Genomic DNA, 18,454 nt, shown 5'->3' on the forward strand with positions numbered 1-18,454 from the left:
GTTCGGGAAGGAGTTTAAGATTCAGATTTGGAGAAAGTGAAATGCTGTTTGTAACCTATTTTATTTCAGAATATGACACATATATTTGAAAGGAAATGGGAGAGGAATTTACATATGTAAATCTCAAGAGACCCATGCTTTATTATGTGTTATACTACACTTCAAATCAGTTGGTTTTAGTTAGATTTTTATTTAAATGTGTATATATTTGTAAGGTGGTGGGTGACATGGTGGCTCAGTGGTTCGCTGGTTCGAGTACCAGCTGGGTCAGTTGCATGTTCTTCCTGTGTTTGTGTGGGTTTCCTCTGGGTGCTCCGGTTTCCCCCACAGTCCAAAGACATGCGCTATAGGTGCTACAGTATATGTGTGGACGAGTGTGTATGGGTGTTTGCAGCTGGAAAGACATCTGCTGTGTAAAACATATGCTGGTTAAGTTGGCGATTCATTTAGCTGTGGCAACCTCTAATGAATAAAGGGACTAAGTCAACGGAAAATGAATGAATAAATATAGATGGAAGGTTTTTTATTTTTTTGATAATGTTTTTGATACATTATTATCGCTCTTATTATATTCTATGAAAATTGTAATGCTTAATGGAGAGAAGATTTTGTTTAAACATTTACACACAAAACGTGTCTTGTCATGATGAGCACGTAATATTTTGCTTGTTATTTCGAAAGATACTATTGTTCAGCTTAAAGTATTATTAAAATGCTTAACTAAAGTATGTTAATTAGCTTAACTAGAAAAAATAATAATACTGTCCATGAAATTGTAAAATAAACCAAATAAAAATAGTTACAAAATTAATAAATAATTGAATATTAAATATTAAAATATCAACCCTCCCGTTTTTCTCGGGATTCTCCCCTATTTTACAGTTTTATCCCCGCTATCATCCTGTAAAGGTATGTTCCCGTATTTCTCCCCTATTATCAGTCTTTCTCTGAAGGGTGGAAATAAACATTAAAGAGTCGATCCTCCCTATATACAACCCATATCGTTGAACCACCAGGGGCTGCTCCTTGCTCTTAAATGTGAGTCTGTTCTGTGGTTTCGTTTTATTTAGACATGAAAACACGTATAAAAACGGCGGGATTCCCTTTCATTACAGGCGTCATTGCCCCTCCTATGCAATCGTCAAAACAGCCATTAAGCTGTGCGTTACTGTGGGGGGGTGTTATCCCTTATTATGGTGGGCATATCCCTTATTTTCACATCTCAATGTTGACAGGTATGATATACAGTTAGGTCCATAAATATTTGGACATTGACACAATTCTAACATTTTGGCTCTATTACACCAACACAATCAGCTTTAATTTGAGGGTATTTACATTCCTTACGCTGTCGGAATTACAACAGTTTGCATACGTGCCTCCCGCTTGTTAAGGGTCCAAAAGTGTTACCGCCGGTGTCTTTGATGATGCAGAATGTTTTATCAACATTATGGGGTTTGTTGGGGAGAAAACTTGCAAACATTCAGTACAGCACTTCAGAGTCACACTGCTAGTGATTGAAGATTTATGTAAATTTGGGAAGCTGAACACATTCTGGACTGTACAGGAGACATGGCACAGAGGTCCACAGCCAATTAGGATGCAGAACACAATGCACTAATCAGGACACAGAACACAATCACTGTAAAAAAAGCATGTCAAGCTGCACTAAAAATGTATATATTTATACAGTATAGGACATGCTGTGAAAATGCCCTTGCTCTGGTAAACATCAATTGGGAAATAATACGAATTACAATTTCACAGGAGGGCTAATAATTTTGCCTTTAACTGTATATGCATTACAGTAATGTTGTAATTTATTTTATTACACCATTTTACAATAATTTACTTTTGCTGAACCAGCCAAGCAGCTACCATTCAAATGAAAGGCAATGCTAACAGATTGCAGGTATCATAGACCTAATAAACAACAAGTGACCTCATTAGTGATGTCAGAAAATGTGTCACATGAGGAGGAGAAAAGCAACATGCATCAGCCTTTAAAGTAACACAACTGCTTTGGATTTGACATTGACTCAACATGTCACTCCCACTCCATCAGATGAATCACTCTTTCTCCGTACTTTATTCTTCACCTTATCCGTTCATCTCACTCCTATTCAGCTCCGCATCTCCATCCCTCACAGTCACCCGAATCACTCCCACTTTTTGTCTCTGTGCACTCTTGTCTTTCTCCACACATCTCTCCGGTGCTGTTAACAGGAATCAAAGCTTTTCTGCAGTCTGAGGATTGAGGCAGGTACTCGAGTCCCACAGGTGCGTTCTCCCAGCTAACCAATCCCGTCCTCGGGCATAGCTGTCATTCCTTACATAACTCAAGCCTGGCACCTGCCCTCTAGCTTGGAACAGAGCGAGACCGACAGCTCGAGAAAGAGAGAGGGAGAGGTTAGTGGTGGGAGCTGCTTTTGTTTGGGAGCGAGTGCTGTCTTAGCTGGGGGCTACAATAGTAGAAGTACACCAAGAGGGGGAACAAAAGCAGCTTTTACAGAAAGTACAGAGCACACTTCAAACCTTCTCTGCATTCTGTTCCAGTCTCTGCTTTTTTCACCCACTTCGGGTTGGGAATGAATATTGGATTATCATAGCAGTGGATCTATTGTATCATCTACAGTATGCATATCTCTACATATCTCAAAAGCTGCTTATGTTTAATCATATCACATCACAAAATGATGGTGTCCAATACAATTTCTGCATTTTAGACAATAGTATTTTACCTATTTATAAAATACAGTGGGGGAAAAGTATTCAACACGTCATTTTTTTTTTTCTAAGGAAAAACATTAAAACTGTTGACATGGAATTGAACCAGATTTTGGTAAAAACCCAAACAATACAAAAAAAACAAAGGAAAAATTATGTGTAATAACAATGAAATAACACGAGGAGAAAGTACTGAACTACTGTATTTAATATAATTACCTTACAAAAAAGGCTGTTTTGGTGATGGCAGCCTAAAGATGCCTCTCATATGGAGAATGAAGTCACATGACTTGCTCAAGTGTGAGTTTTTCACAGACTTGATGGTTCTGTGTGTTATGTCTATCCAAACTGATCTTTATTTTGTATTTTCTATTGGATTCAAGTCAGGTGATTGGCTGGGCCATTCGATCCGCTTAATTTTCTTTCCCTTAAACCATTTGAGACTTTCCTTGGCTGTTTTTTGAATCATTGTCTTACTGAAATGTCCACTCTTGTTTCATCTTCAGCGTCTTTGTAATGTAGAAGTTGGACTGAAGCAGCTGATATTAATTTACAATGAGGAGGGGCAGAGGGTTGCTGAATAACTACTGAGAGATGTCAGCTACTGTCCGGGCTTTCACTGCCTTTCTACACCTCCCTTTCTTTATGTGTTCAATACTTTTTTCCTGCGTCATTTTATTTTACTACACATAACTCAATTTGTAAACTAATTAATATTGTTTCCTTTGCATATATGGATTTCTTTGGATGTTACCAACATCTGGTGAACCTTTCAAGTCAACAGCACTTTTAGAAATATGTTTTTTGAGAAAAATGGTGATGTGTTGAATACTTGTTTCCCCCATTGTATGGATCATTGTCTGATTGTTGAATTTTAAGTACATGCTGGGTTCCACACAATCAATATGAGACAACATGAAGAAACTAAGTTTAAGTAAATTTAACTAAATTTAAGTTGATCAAACATAAAACAATGACGTTGTCCCAAAACATTGTCAAGAATTGTGTTGTTGCAGCTCATTTTAGATAAGTAGTTTAAGCAAACAGTAATCGTCGTTTTTTTTTGACTGTATATAAACATTGCGATCAAGATTTCTTTAATATAATTACAGCACACTATGAACGTATATTACTACAATTTTATTGTTCAATATTAGGATCCGAGAGTGCTTTTGGAGGCAGAAATTATTATGTGTGATGGGATATTAAGCAATTTTGTGATTGTGAAAACCACCCTGGTTTGTGTGACCCTGGACAACAAAAGTCTTATGTTGCATTGGTGGGAATAGCCAAGAATAAATTATACAAGCCTAAATGATACTTTGATCCAAAACCTCAATAGAACATTAAGTTCTATAAAGACATTTTGTAAATTTTAAAACTTAATTTTAGGTTAGTATTTTCACAACTGTAAATGCAATTTTGTTAATCATCACATTTTTTGGACCCTCAGGCTCAAATTTAACTAATGGTTGCATCAAATGGTGTTACAACGATGAAAAGCTCATTTATTTCAGATGATTGTTTTCAGATGATGTATAAACCCCGCAGTTCCCAAACATTGACTTTTATGACTGGTTTTGTCTTCCAAAGTCTTATTTACAAAAAAATGGCTTGAACTTTGTACAGAACCAGAGACTGAACAACTATTGTTGGTGATGTATTTGTGGTCTTCTATGTGTGTACAAAAATCAACTGCAAGAGCAAGTTATCAGATGGAAAGGGCACTCATTTGTGTTGCCAGATCTTGGTTGAAAGAAAAAGATGGTAAACAAAAACAATTCCTTACAATCCAAAATAAATCCAAATGCTTTGTATAGAGAACAATTCCTATAATAAACTTGATTGATTTATGAGCCAAAATACGAAGCCAATATACACTTATAATAAGTGGACATGCCAACACTTCTGTAGGTAAAAATAGCGAATACTAAACATATAAATGCCTGACAGTTAGTTAATGTGATATCAACCATCAAATTTCATGAGCTAGCCATGTTCTGTACACACTGTACAATGATTTAAAAACATTTTGTGAAATTAAAACATTATTTTAGATGAGTATTTTACAAATTTAAAGGCAACTTTCTCAATCATTAGATTGTTTGGACCTTCAGAGTCAAGCTTAACTAAAAGTTGTATCAAATAGTGTCCTAACAAACCATACATCAATCCAAAGCTTATTTATTTCAGCTTTCAGATAATGTATAAACCACAGTTTCCAAACATTGAGCCTTATGAATGGTTTTGTGGTCTTATTTACAAAAAAAATAAATAAAAATGGCGTGAACTTTGTACAGAACCAGAGTCTGAACAACTGGTTGTTAGTGATGTATTTGTGGTCTTCTATGTGTGTCCAAAAATCAATTGCAGGACCAAGTTATCAGATGGAAAGGGCATCCATTTGTGTTGCCAGATTGTTTTGTGGTAAACAAAAACAATTCCTAACGATCCAAAATAGTTTGTATGGAAAATAATTCCTATAATAATCTTCATCGATTTATGAGCCAAGTCTACATATCAAGCCCATAGATGCTTAAAATAAGTATACATGCAACAGGTGCTATAATATTAAATATAAAACTAAATTAATATTAAATTGGTCAAAATATGAATATCAAATATGTGAAAAGCCATGTTCTGTGAAGTTATTTTAGACAATTTGCTTGTATATTAATTTATCGGTAGCCTATTATCTATGCATCTAAGATTACATATAAAGCAATCATACTTTAGCAAACCGTGCAGCTATTAGAAAACAAATGTGACATCTTTCTCCATGTGGCTGTGATATAAAACTACCACTGTACGAATGTGTTTGTGCAAGAATATGAAGTATATATATTCACAGAGTAGTCCTGCACCGTCTTATCATCCTCATAGAAAGAGAAAGAGAGAGAGAGAGAGCTAATGAGAAACAGAATACAATGATACACAGATGCACAGATCCAATAAGCTCAGAGCTGCTCATCTGGTATTATTCACCTCCTCTCTTATTGAACAGAGAGGACAATGGAGCTGTGTGTATATATGTGTGTGTGAGAGAGAGAAACTTTACACACTTCTGTTTATCAGCGCAAAGGAATGGTAGATATGGCAAGAGGCCTAAAATGAATCCCTCAGCAAAAACTGGCCTCTCTGAACAGAAGTGTTGTGCTTTACACAAACGTGCACTGTGCTGCTTATCTTTATTTTATCTGGAGCACAGGAGATGAGCCATGTGTTGGGAGTGCTAAAAAAGTCAGGCCAAAGTGTTGCACGCAGCAGCTGAAGGTTTTGAATCCTCCCTTGAGCCTTTGTGTGAATGGAGATGGTGGAAAAGCTCCTCTAACACCCATCTATCGTTACATCAGGTGCACTTAAGCACCGGCTAATTATCAGCAGTTCTCCCTTTTCCATTCATTAAATTTACAACTGCATGGCAGATGTAATAAAGGTGATGCGGCCTCATTAATGGACTTAACGGAAGATTTATTTAATATTTTTACTTGTTTGTGCGGTGGAAATTTCCATTCGTCCATGCTGAAATACAATATGGTGTGTTGCAGCATACAATATATACTACAAAAAATAAAATAAAATAAAATAAAATAAATATATATATATATATATATATATATATATATATATATATATATATATATATATATATATATATATATATATATATATATATATATATATATATATATATATATATATATATACACATACATACAGTTGAAATCAGAATTATTAAACCTCCTTTGATTTTATTATTTTTTCTTTTATTATTTTTTTTCTTTCTTTTTCCCAAATGATGTTTAACAGAGCAAGAAAATTTTCACAGTACAGTATTTCTGATAATATTTTTTCTTCTGGAAAAAGTCTTATTTGTTTTATTTCTGCTACAATAAAAGCAGTGTTTAAGGTCAAAATTATTAGTCGCTTCAAGCTATATATTTTTTGGACTGTCTACAGAACAAGCCATCATTATACAATAAATAGCCTAATTACCCTAACCTGCCTAGTTAACCTAATTAACCTAGTTAAGCCTTTAAATATTACTTTAAGCTGTATAGAAGTGCCTTGAAAAATATCTTATTATTTATTAATTATTTACTGTCATCATGGCACAGATAAAATAAATCAGTTATCAGAAATGAGTTATTAAAACTATTATGTTTAGAAATGTGTTAAAGTCAGCGCAATAGCCTAGTGGTTAGCATGCTGACATATGGTGCAGTAGCACGTCAGGGCGTCCTGAGTTCGAATCCCGGCTTGTGGACATTTCCCAACCCTACTAAAATATATTACGTATACTCACTAAAAAATAAATAAACAAACAAACAAACAAACAAATAAATATATAAATAAATAAATACATTTTCAGAATGGGGTGTACTTATTTTTTGTTGAGCATTGTAAATTATTATTATTATTATTATTATTATTATTATTATTATTATTATTATTATTATTATTATTATTATTATTATTATTATTATTATTATTATTATTATTATTATTATTCTTTATTGATATATTTATAGACACAAAACGAAGCCATTCGGATTGTCAGTCAAGTGTGTTTTAAAAAATCTTTCTGTTTGTTTAATTTTCAAGATTCATTAAATCACTTTGGAGAAGCTGCTGCAGCTCAAAACTATTCTGAACTCTGTACAGCAATTACAAACGTATAGAAATTACAGCACTTTAGAAAATTGCAATTACAGGAAAGCAGACCCAGAGTAATGCCCCCCACCGAACAATTGTCTTTTTTTTTCAGCAAGCGTAAAAACATCACATTCATAGACAGCGGTCCAGCCAATATCTGTCCTCTGAGCGATGTTAATTAGATTTGTCAACAAAGAGTTAAGCTTACACACTGGATGGCAGGGTCACCTGGCCAGGCTTTGTGTTACTCCAGAGTTCGTTCACTGTCACTGGAAGATAGTGTTAGATTAAGCAGATAGAACATGAAAATGTGCAGATAATGTACTCAGCTTCAGGCCATCCAAGGTTTGAGTGACCATTTTTATGCTTTAGAAGAAAACTGAAGAATATTTTTAGGTAAAACTGTGATCGTTGGTGATTCATAAAAGTCAGCTCAGTGGCATTTTGAGTCAAAAACAATATATACAGGCATAATAAAATTAATACCTCTGGCTCATGATGATACATTGTCATCTTGTGATTAAAAAAAGAACAAAAGTCGAAAAGTAGAGATTATTTACCACATTTTTTACCTTTGAGTCAAAGCCTCTGCAAAAAGGGAATCCCAGCTATTTTCCACAAAATCATTCTTTCAGTTTGTCGAAGTTTGTGTAACATTAACGTGAAACCAGACTTAAGTAAACCCAAATGGAAAGCAAATTTACATTGATGTTTACCTCCTATGAAGTGTACAATGTACTATTCACCATATAGAAAATTGCAATTGTAACAGATCTAGTTCTAGTTTGCTGACAGTGTATATATGTATGTGTGCAATGCATTTTGTCCTTGGGGCTTGCCGTAGGAGAATGTACATGAGCACAGCACGTTTCAGCATCCTGCTATTGGTTTTTTTTTCACCACTCATTGTTATGACTAATAAGCAGAGAGGAGTTCATATCACCATGTTACAGCTATTTTTTTTTTTTTTTTCGTTTTTATATCCAGGTATTTAGGTGCACCCTATGATTGATTGATTTTATCAGTGTTTTATAAGGGGGTGGGATACTTACTAAAGACACTGAGATACTAAAGAGCCATTTAATTGGTCAGATGACCTAATGAGGAAGAGCACACACTGTAATTTTATTTAAATTACTTAATGAGTGCGAATCATTACCTTATTGAATAATAGCATTGACAAGCTTGACGCACCAAAGAAGTTTCTTCAAACACCGCAAGCGCGCAGGGCAAACTTCAGCAACTCTACACACACTGTAAAAAGCAATTAGTTGACCTACAAATTAGTAAACCGGTTTACTCCTTAAATCCTTAACTGTTTAAATCCTTAAATTGATTAAAGCGGCAGTTCCCCCATCAATTTAAATCTACTCAATATTTACTCACCATAATATGTTCTTTGATGATCAACAAAAGAAAGAAACTCACAAATGTTTGGAACAACTTGAGGGTTCTTTCTTTTGTTAATCTCCAAAGAATATATTTTGTAGAAAGCTAAATACCTTTAACCTTAGACTTCAGTTGTAGAAAAAATAAAATAAAATACTATGGAAGTCAATGGTTACAGGTTTCCAAAATTTTTCAAAATATATATATTTTTTTTGTTGTTGTTGTTGTTTTTGTTGTTGTTGTGCTTAAAAGAAGAATGAAAACTAAACAGGTTTAAAACAAATAAAGGATGACTAAAAGAGGATAATTTTTTCTTTTTTTGGGTGAACTTTCCCTTTAAGTAAAAAGTGAAAATTATAAAAAATTAAGTTGTTGACCTTACTCACTTTAAGTAAAGTCAACTGGTTTACTCGTCTTTTTTTATCATTATTTTTTTATATTCATCCTCCAAAAATGCCAAATATTTTCCTTATCTTCTCTTTTAAAAACCCAATTTATCAATACTCTTCTTTTTTTTCTAAGTAAAATAACTAACAGGTATTTACAGTGCAGTGATTTCATAAAGAAAATGTATCCATACTAGAAGTAGTGAGAAACTGCACGTTTTGAATACTTATAGCTACTAAATGTGAATTTTGTGATTGTCTCGAAGCTCACTATAGCTAACAGCAAGACAAAACCAAAGACAAAACCAAAATTTAAAGCCTTAAAAAGTCTTAAATTCACTGAAGTATTGTGTTGTAGGTCTTAAATCATTTTAAACAGGTCTTAATTTTCCTCTGTCCAAGTAAAGCGACCCAATCAGGCCTACATCCATCCAATCACCAACAACCCATTCTAATAAAATCAGGGAAAGAAAACAAAAGAACAATTACACAGTTCCTCATGATAATAACAGAGCAATATATCCCTTTACATTATCTTCCATTTAACAAAAAACTATTTACAGAAATAAGGGGTAGACATAGTATTTATAAATAGGCATGACACTTAAGGTTTTATAACAGAAAGGCATTGGGTTGAATAGAAGGTATAGTCAATAAATTTGGATCAAATTCCAACAAATATATATTTTTGATTATTTTTGTAATTGCATCCATAGAAAATATATTTTTAACAATGTAAAGCTTGTCAATTAAAAAAAAAAAGAAAAATTATGGTGAAAAAAGTGTATAGAAGTACAATTTGTTTTATTTTGACACATTAAAGTATGTCACTAAGAAATAATAACATTTGTTGTTGTGGCAAACCAGGCTATGAGATATAATCATTAGTGTTTAGCCCTGTATAAGTCTAAAATTTCATTCATAGTGGTCTGAAAAGGGTTGAAAAGTCTTAAATTTGACTTGATGATAGCTGCAGAAATCCTGTAACAGAAAACCTTGAGACTACCATACTGATGCTAAACCTCAAAATACTTTCATTCTAAACAAGTATCAAAGCACAACCCATTATTTCTCTGCATATATTTCAGTCAGATTTTCACTTCAGAACACTTTCTAGCAGCATGAGGAGTGTTACACAAGAACGTGTTTACCTTGTAAAAGAATAAACAAAACAAACATCGCCGCTTAGCTCTCAACCCGCGTGTGGAGGTGAAGAGGAGGCTGAGAAGTGGAAAGGGAGGGAGAAACCAAGAAGCCGTGTCTCCCTGTGGCAAACTCCACAGCGTGGCGCAAGAAAGAGAGATTGAAAGTCAAAAAATAAAAAGAGAGATGCGGTAGAGGAACATCTCTGTATTATTGATAACAGCGAGAGGATGAGTAGAGTTCTTCTTCTTGTTTTTACTCTCTCTCTCTCTCTCTGAAGGTTTGTGGTTTCGTGATTGGTATGAGGAGGGTGGATGTGTCTCGGAGAGCCGGGTGGCTGACAGTGGTCTCCGTCTAGCTCCAAATGCCAATTTGCGAGCTGTCTCATTCCATCTTGACGAAATGCCCTATTCTCTGGTCGGAGGGAAGGGTGGGGTGTGAAGTGTGGGCTTCTCCTGCGGGAGAGCTGTGGCTTCTATCATCCTTATCAAACCTGGCTTCTGCAGTCACACTGGATTTAGCTAACACTTGCTTAATACACTCCTCACTGAGCCTTGGGTGTGTGCGTGTGTGTGTTGCTCTGGGATGTACAACGAGCGTGTGCTGAGGGATTTGCTCTCGTGATGGGATGCATACTTATATAGACGTAAGGGAAATAATGCGTAATTGCTAACGGCTGTGGATCTTCATAAAGATGGAACACGAGTTGCGATTATTGCGTAGATCAACATTGCCTTTTAGATTAGTGGATGTGGTTTTGGATGGGAAGCAGCATCTGCCTGCTGAGTGCTAATGAGAGGGAAATACTTGTTTATACATTAAGAAATGTTTTATTATTGTGGGTATGCATGATATATATCAGCGATCAAAAGTTAGGTCTAAAAGTTATGCTTATTAAATCAGTGTTACTGTTATTGAAGTGTTTTTTGTCTAATTTTTTATCCTGTTTTCATAGCAAGAAATATAACATTGTTTATTTGAAACATACAAATTTTTTTTATTTTATTATTTATTTACATTATTGTTTTGTTTCTTAACTGTCATTTTGGGTTTAAATTGACTACCCCCTATATATATATGTATATGTATGTACACTGGCGATCAAAATTAGAGAACAATTTATAAATAATTGAACAATTCTGAAATAATTTTATCTTCATAGCTCAACAGTTAAAGGAGTTTTTGTCCCGTCTATACCATGCTACCAGAACACCTTTTCCACAAAAAAATAAGGCATTTCAACAAAAAACATTATTTTGCAGAAAACACACTGATCAAAATTAGAGAACAACAATGACTGTAGCATGGAAAAAGATAAAAGCAAATTTTTATGAAGGTGACAACAGTCAGCAATTAGTAGGAAGTGTACAGACCTCTGCTCTGAATGACTTCAGCACATCTGCGGCCACAGGATAGCCACAGAACAGCACTAGTCCCTCACACTGCTCTGGTGTGATTTTGGTCCACTCTTCTTCCAGTCTCCTCCACAGTTCGGTGACTGTAGTGGGTTTCTTGGCCATAACTTTGTCGCCAAGGATTTTCCAGAGGTTCTCTATTGGGTTGCGTTCAGCACTCTGGGCAGGCCATGTCATTATTTCAATGTTTTAGTTTCAAGGAATTGCTTTATCCATTTTGCTGTGTGACATGGAGCGTTGTCCTGCATGAATACTGCGGGCTGATTGGGTGATGAACGCAGGGAAGGAACCATATGTTGTTGAAGAAGGTTCTGATAAACATTTGCGTTCACTCTGCCATGTAGCTGTATAAGAGGCCCAACTCCTGCTGCAGAAAACATACCCCAAACCATGACACTTCCTCCTCCACTTTTTACTGACTTCTTTACACACTTTGGGTTCAGTCTTCTCCAGTTTTTCACCATCGGACAATGTTTCCCATCGGACCCAAATAAATTAAACTTGCTTTCATCACTGAAGTGAACTTTGGACCAGTTCTCCTCTGTCCACACAACATGCTCCTCAGCAAAGCTTAGTCTAGCCTTTTGATTGATCCTGCTAATGAGAGGTTTGGTCACTGCCGAGTGGGCTTTCAGTCCAAATTCTCTGAAACGTCGAGACACTGTATGACGAGACAGATCTTTACCCTGTTCAGCGCTGAACAGGTGAGCAATTCCAGCTGCAGTGTGGAAACGATTGGCCATTGAGATCCTCCGCAGTATCCTGTCCTCTTTTGTATTTGTCTTCCGTGGACGACCAGCCTTCTTGGGGGACTTGAATGAGCTTGTGATGTTGTAAAGATTCAATATTCTTGAAATCACAGATTTGGAACAACCAGCTTGTCTTGCTATGGCTGATAGGGTCATCCCTTTGGCTTTCATCTGGACAACCTGCTGCCGGAGACTTTCAGTCACTTTAGAACGGCCCACCATCTTGCAGAGTCAGTGAAACTGGAAGTTAGGCTGCCAGGTAAATAGGGATTGATAGATAATCGAGGAAATTACCACTAGGTGCCAGATTAACAAAAATAACTGGGAGGTATCTGAAAGTGTTCTCTAATTTTGATCAGTGTGTTTTCTGCAAAATAATGTTTTTTGTTGAAATGCCTTAGTTATTTTGTGGAAAAGGTGTTCTGGTAGCATGGTATAGACGGGACAAAAACTCCTTTAACTGTTGAGCTATGAAGATAAAATTATTTCAGAATTGTTCAATTATTTATAAATTGTTCTCTAATTTTGATCGCCAGTGTATGTATGTATGTATGTATGTATATATATATATATATATATATATATATATATATATATATATATACATATATATATATATATATATATATATATATATATATATATATACATACAGTTGAAGTCAGAATTATTAGCCCCCCTGTTTATTTTTGTCCCCAATTTCTGTTTAACAGAGAGAATACATACATACATACACACATATATATATATATATATATATATATATATATATATATATATATATATATATATATGCAATTATAAATAATTATAATGTAATTATAAAGTCAAAAACAGCCACAGATATAACAGAAGTATAAAGTGTAAAAGTATAAAAGTGCATTTGTTGTTAATCAAAATATGATTTGTCACCAAAAACCATTACATTTGCTGAAACACAGAGAAAGCTGTGGCCAAATTAACACTCAAAAATCACCCCCAGAGTGGATGAAAACATCCCCAACACCACAAAAGGGTTAAACAAAAAAACCCTTTTTTTTTTTTTTTTTTTTTTTTTTTTTAAATGGCGGTATATACTGTATATTAGTATTTTAAAATGTGCTCTCTGTGACTTTTTGATGACATCACTCATCCACTGACCTTTGACCTCTCTCTCTGTCCAATCACACAGCTCCCGCATCGCCGAGTGACTTTCTCCACAGCCAATCAGGCGCAGGATCTTCAGGATCCCTCTCAGCACAGCTACTATGACAGCGGTCTGGAAGAGTCAGAGACGCCCAGCAGTAAGAGTTCCTCAGGGCCCCGCATCGGCCCCCTCGCCCTTCCTGAAGACCACTACGAGCGCACCACCCCGGACGGCAGCATCGGAGAGATGGAACACCCCGAGAACGGTAAGAAGAGGTGGCGTGTCCCCCACCTTTTACTTTCACTCCATCTCCTTTCTTTTGCATCTTCTGCATCTCAAAGCTTGAGTTCTTTAAAGGCGAAACACTACAGGCAAACACACTGTTTTCATGCACCTGTCAGTTTGGAGAGTTTTGGCCTTTCATAAGGAATTTTTTTAGACTTACTGGGTGGAAAATATTCAATATATACTTTTAAGTGGTACTTTTATTAAACTTAAGCAATTTAAGTATGAATATCTCAATTACAATGCAGACCATTTTCTCAAATAGTGTTTTCTTTTCTCCTGCTCAGCCATAAATCTCCACTTCAGCTGTGCTTACAATTATAGAGTGATATTCATATTTATTATTAAGGTTTTTACATATTATTTACAATATTTTATTCTGCACAAAATTATGAGAAAGTATTTTGTTTCTGGCAGTATATTCTGAACTGCAGAATGGCATAATAAAAGAGTAGGGGTGTCAAAATTAATTGTTTCTTCTCAGTTCGGTATCAGTTTAGTAATAGATCCTACCCGGTTATTAGGTACTGACGTCATTTATCTCATATGCACTATGTCATGGTAGAATACTATGGCAAGGGAGGCAAGCGCGAGTAATTAAAATGCAGAAACTATGCACAATTCACTGCATGTTTGCTGGACTGTCATTCACTGACACTGAAGTTACAGCAGAAGCCCCTATTTCACTGCTATGGAGAAAATTAAAGTAAACTCCATTTCTCTCTCTCAGTCTCTCTCTCTCTCTCTCTCTCTCACTGTGACCTCTTTGACCTACTGGCATGACGTTTCCTCTTCTCTCTCAGCTGTTATAACGATACTTGTGGATTCAGACACGAGAGTGTCTGCTGAGTGAGTTTTCTCCTCTGTGCCTATCATGGATCAGCTGTGATCGCCGCGTCCCTTTTTACAGTGTCACTTATCGGTGAACAGCGCCAGGGCGTTGAGCAAATCACTGCCCTTTCTGTTGAGCAAGTGACCAATCATAGCCGTTTAACAACTTGCTTGACAACGCTCAAAAAGAAATATTTATGTTTGTTACTTTGCTTTAAATGCTCATGTTGTTCAGTGCATATACTTGAGTTTTGGTTGATCCATTCAAAAAGAGTGTTGTCTTTAACAGGTAAAATTAAAGCACAGTTCATATACAGTTGAACTCAGAATTATTAGCCCCCCTGTTTATTTTTTTCCCCAATTTCTGTTTTACGGAGAGAATATTTTTTCAACACATTTCTAAACTTAATAGTTTTAATAACTCATTTCTTATAACTGATTTATTTTATCTTTGCCATGATGACAATAAATAATATTTAATTAGATATTTTTCACTTAATACTTAATTTTGACCATAAAATGTTTAAAAAAAAAATTTAAAACTGCTTTTATTCTAGCCAAAATAAAACAAATAAGACTTTCTCCAGAAGAAAGAATATTATCAGACATACTGTGAAAATTTCCTTGCTCTGTTAAACTTCATTTGGGAAATATTTTAAAAAGGAAAAAATCAAAGGGGGCCTAATAATTCTGACTTCAGACTAACTGTATATGACTGCTTGTGTTAAAAAGGACAAGATTGTATTACAAATACATATAAAATGTATTTTAAAATTATACATTTTAATACAAGAATTCTTGTGCTGTGAAGTAAAATATAAAATTGTGTTTGGAAACCATCATTAATGCACTGAGATATCGAATTGAACCAAATTGATGGCATGATAGTCGTAACTGAACCGAACTGTGAAACCAGTGTAGGTTCACACCTCCATAAAAGAGCTTCCCAATTTGCTTTCTATAGAGCTTTTTTACTCTAATTTGTTATAAAAGAAAACAAGAATATCGAGTCAGACTTTATCCAATTATTTTTGTGGTTGAAATGTATGCAAATTAGTGCATATTTGATTGAATACTGCCTCATTTGGCAATTTACCGTAATATTTTAGACAAATTGCATTATTTATTATTAAAAATGTTTTCAATTCTTAATACAATCAACCATATGGCAAAGTATGATAATAATTATTAGCATTTTTGTTTGTACCCTAATCACCTGCAGTGTCTTGCTTTGAAGCAACAGCTGTTAGTGAACGGAATTTAGTGATTTACTTCTATACCCTCTACCACACACACACACACACACACACACTTTACTTTAAACCAAAGCAAAAAAAGCTAAGTAAGGCCAATCTGAATTCTTAAAACACTGAACATTTTATGTGACCTGAATGTCAGAATTTAAGCAAATTAAATTTGATTTGAATATGTTGTTCGTTCAAACTCTGTGGGCTTTATCAACACTCATTTACATGTTAAAAAAGTGCATTAATTCCTGGCAAGATATTGCAATGACCCATTCATATTAGCGCATGCACAGCGAGAAGACCTCATGTAATCCTCCTCCGCTGTAGCTGTAGGGAGCAGCCCAGGCGGAGGTGCTCCCGAACGGGCCAAGAATCCTCAGCAACAGCTTCTGAGAGGGTGGAAGTCATAGCCAAAAGGCAGCCTGGCATTGGAAACATTTAGAATTTCAATTACCGCGGAATTCATCAGTGTGTATGTGCGGACACGAGTGTATGCGTGGACACAAAACGCACACTCTCAAAAATATTCAGGGTTTATTAAAAGTTAAGTTCAGTAAACTGCTCTTGAAAAAAGTTTCAATGTATCCTCAATTTTGCAAGTACATTAATAAATAAATAAAGGAATTGCATTTTAGAGGTTTTTGAAAAAAAAATTCCACTTAGCTAGAATGCAATAACTAAATTAATCAAAGTAGTGACAGTAAAAACTAATTTTAAAACTAATACATAAAGCATACAATGCTAACAATTATATACTGAAAATATTGAATATAACATAATACATACATATGTATATACATACAGTGCTCAGCATACCCCTCACAAATCTCTCTTTTAAATTCATATTTTAATAGGAAGCTATGCAATATTTTATTTGTGCATATAAATTATATTAGTAACGAAAGCAAATCTGGATCTTATCTAACAAAATAACTTACGATAATGGTCAAAAAAACTAGTACACTCAAATTTATATGTTATAGAAAATATTAAATTCTAATTTAAAAAGAGGAAAAATGAAGAGAAGCAAAACAATTGAAAATTTTAGTTGAAATTTTGCAGGTTGTAATTTAAAAAAATATATATTTTGCTTGAATATAATTTCTAAAAATGTTTGGCGACTAGAATAGTATTGTTATATTTACAGTATATATGTGTGTGTGTGTATATGTGTATGTATGTGTGTATATATATATATATCTGTTTTGTTTAAATGCACCAAAATGCATTGCCTATATTCACTGAGAAATTGATAAAAAATATTCATGTTCAAAATGGGCTGTACTCAATTATGCTGAGAACTGTACAAATATACAATTAATATGTTAGTGAGAATGAAAAAGCTTAAAAAGCCCCTATTTTGCATTATAAAATGTCATATTTTGGTTTGGGGGTCTCCAACAACAGGCTGATATGTATGCAAGGTCAAAAAACACGACTCCCATAGGACTTGTTCAGCGATTCATTTGTTCTCAAACCCTTCTCTTGCGTGATATTATTCTGCGCTGATTGGTCTGACCCAGTCTGTTGTGATTGGTCAACTGGGTTCAGTGCGAGCTGGAGAGAAATGCCCACCCCGGTTATGAAGTAGCCAGAGTACAGAGTATATGTGTGCTCAATGCAGGAATGCATTAAAGAAATGCAACTAAACACCAGCATATACTCTTTTCATAACATTATTTTAACTGTAACCCCACGTAATAACAATGACACGCATTCAGTATTAATCCACACAGTGGCAAAAGCTGAACTATTTTGAAAATGTGTAGGAACAGCTTATGGTGGCCATAGCAGTGACAAACGGCAGAGGATCGCATGCTCACAAACGCATTTAAATCAGTAAAGGAAGAAGCACACGTGGCATTATCAATATTTGGATGTGATACGTGAATAGCCCGTAAAGATTTAACCTGAGATACAGTACAAGCATTTATTTGTTTAAAACACCGGTATGGCACACGTTGTCTTTAAAAATACAATCCTGGTAAATGTTGTTAAGGAGAACGACAAGGAAAAAGCATACTGCTAATAACCAAAGAATAAAAATAAAAAGCTAAATAGTATCAGCTCAAAGAAGGACACTCTTTTGTGGGGAAAAAAAAAGAAGAAGAAAAGTATGACTAAGAAAGTGAGGTGGACTGAGGCCTAAATGTCATGGCTGTCTTCCCACATCAGTGCTTTTACCGCTGCTCCAGGACTGTGTGTGTATGTGTGTGTGTCTGCAGGGAGGGTCATCCAGACAGGTCTCACTTATGGCATCTGTACACACACAGCTGCACACAGAAGCCCATGGCAGGTGCCACCAGCCGCATACACACACGCGCACACACACACATGCTGAGAAAAAGTACTGTATGTGCTGCCCTGCATGCAAAAATTAGGTCATGTGCGATGGGGGTTAGGAGGGATATTTATCCGATTTAGCCCACCGGTATTTCCTCAGGATGTGTGCATACATTATTTCCTTAGGATATACATGCACTATGGGTCAAAAAGGTTT

The 18,454-nt window shown here is 35.1% G+C and overlaps 1 protein-coding gene across 4 annotated transcripts in view; it reads left to right on the forward strand.

The window, feature by feature from the left end:
• Positions 1-18,454, forward strand: part of pcdh1b (protocadherin 1b) — a 285,146-nt gene that overhangs the window by 168,149 nt on the left and 98,543 nt on the right. For all 4 annotated transcript variants that reach the window (XM_056471900.1, XM_056471899.1, XM_056471902.1 and 1 more), the window contains one exon: positions 13,637-13,856. In XM_056471900.1, coding sequence (XP_056327875.1) covers positions 13,637-13,856 — 220 coding nt within the window. The remainder of the gene's footprint in view (positions 1-13,636; positions 13,857-18,454) is intronic.

The sequence above is a fragment of the Danio aesculapii genome, chromosome 14, assembly GCF_903798145.1.
Source record: "Danio aesculapii chromosome 14, fDanAes4.1, whole genome shotgun sequence".
NCBI classification, from domain to species: Eukaryota; Metazoa; Chordata; class Actinopteri; order Cypriniformes; family Danionidae; genus Danio; species Danio aesculapii.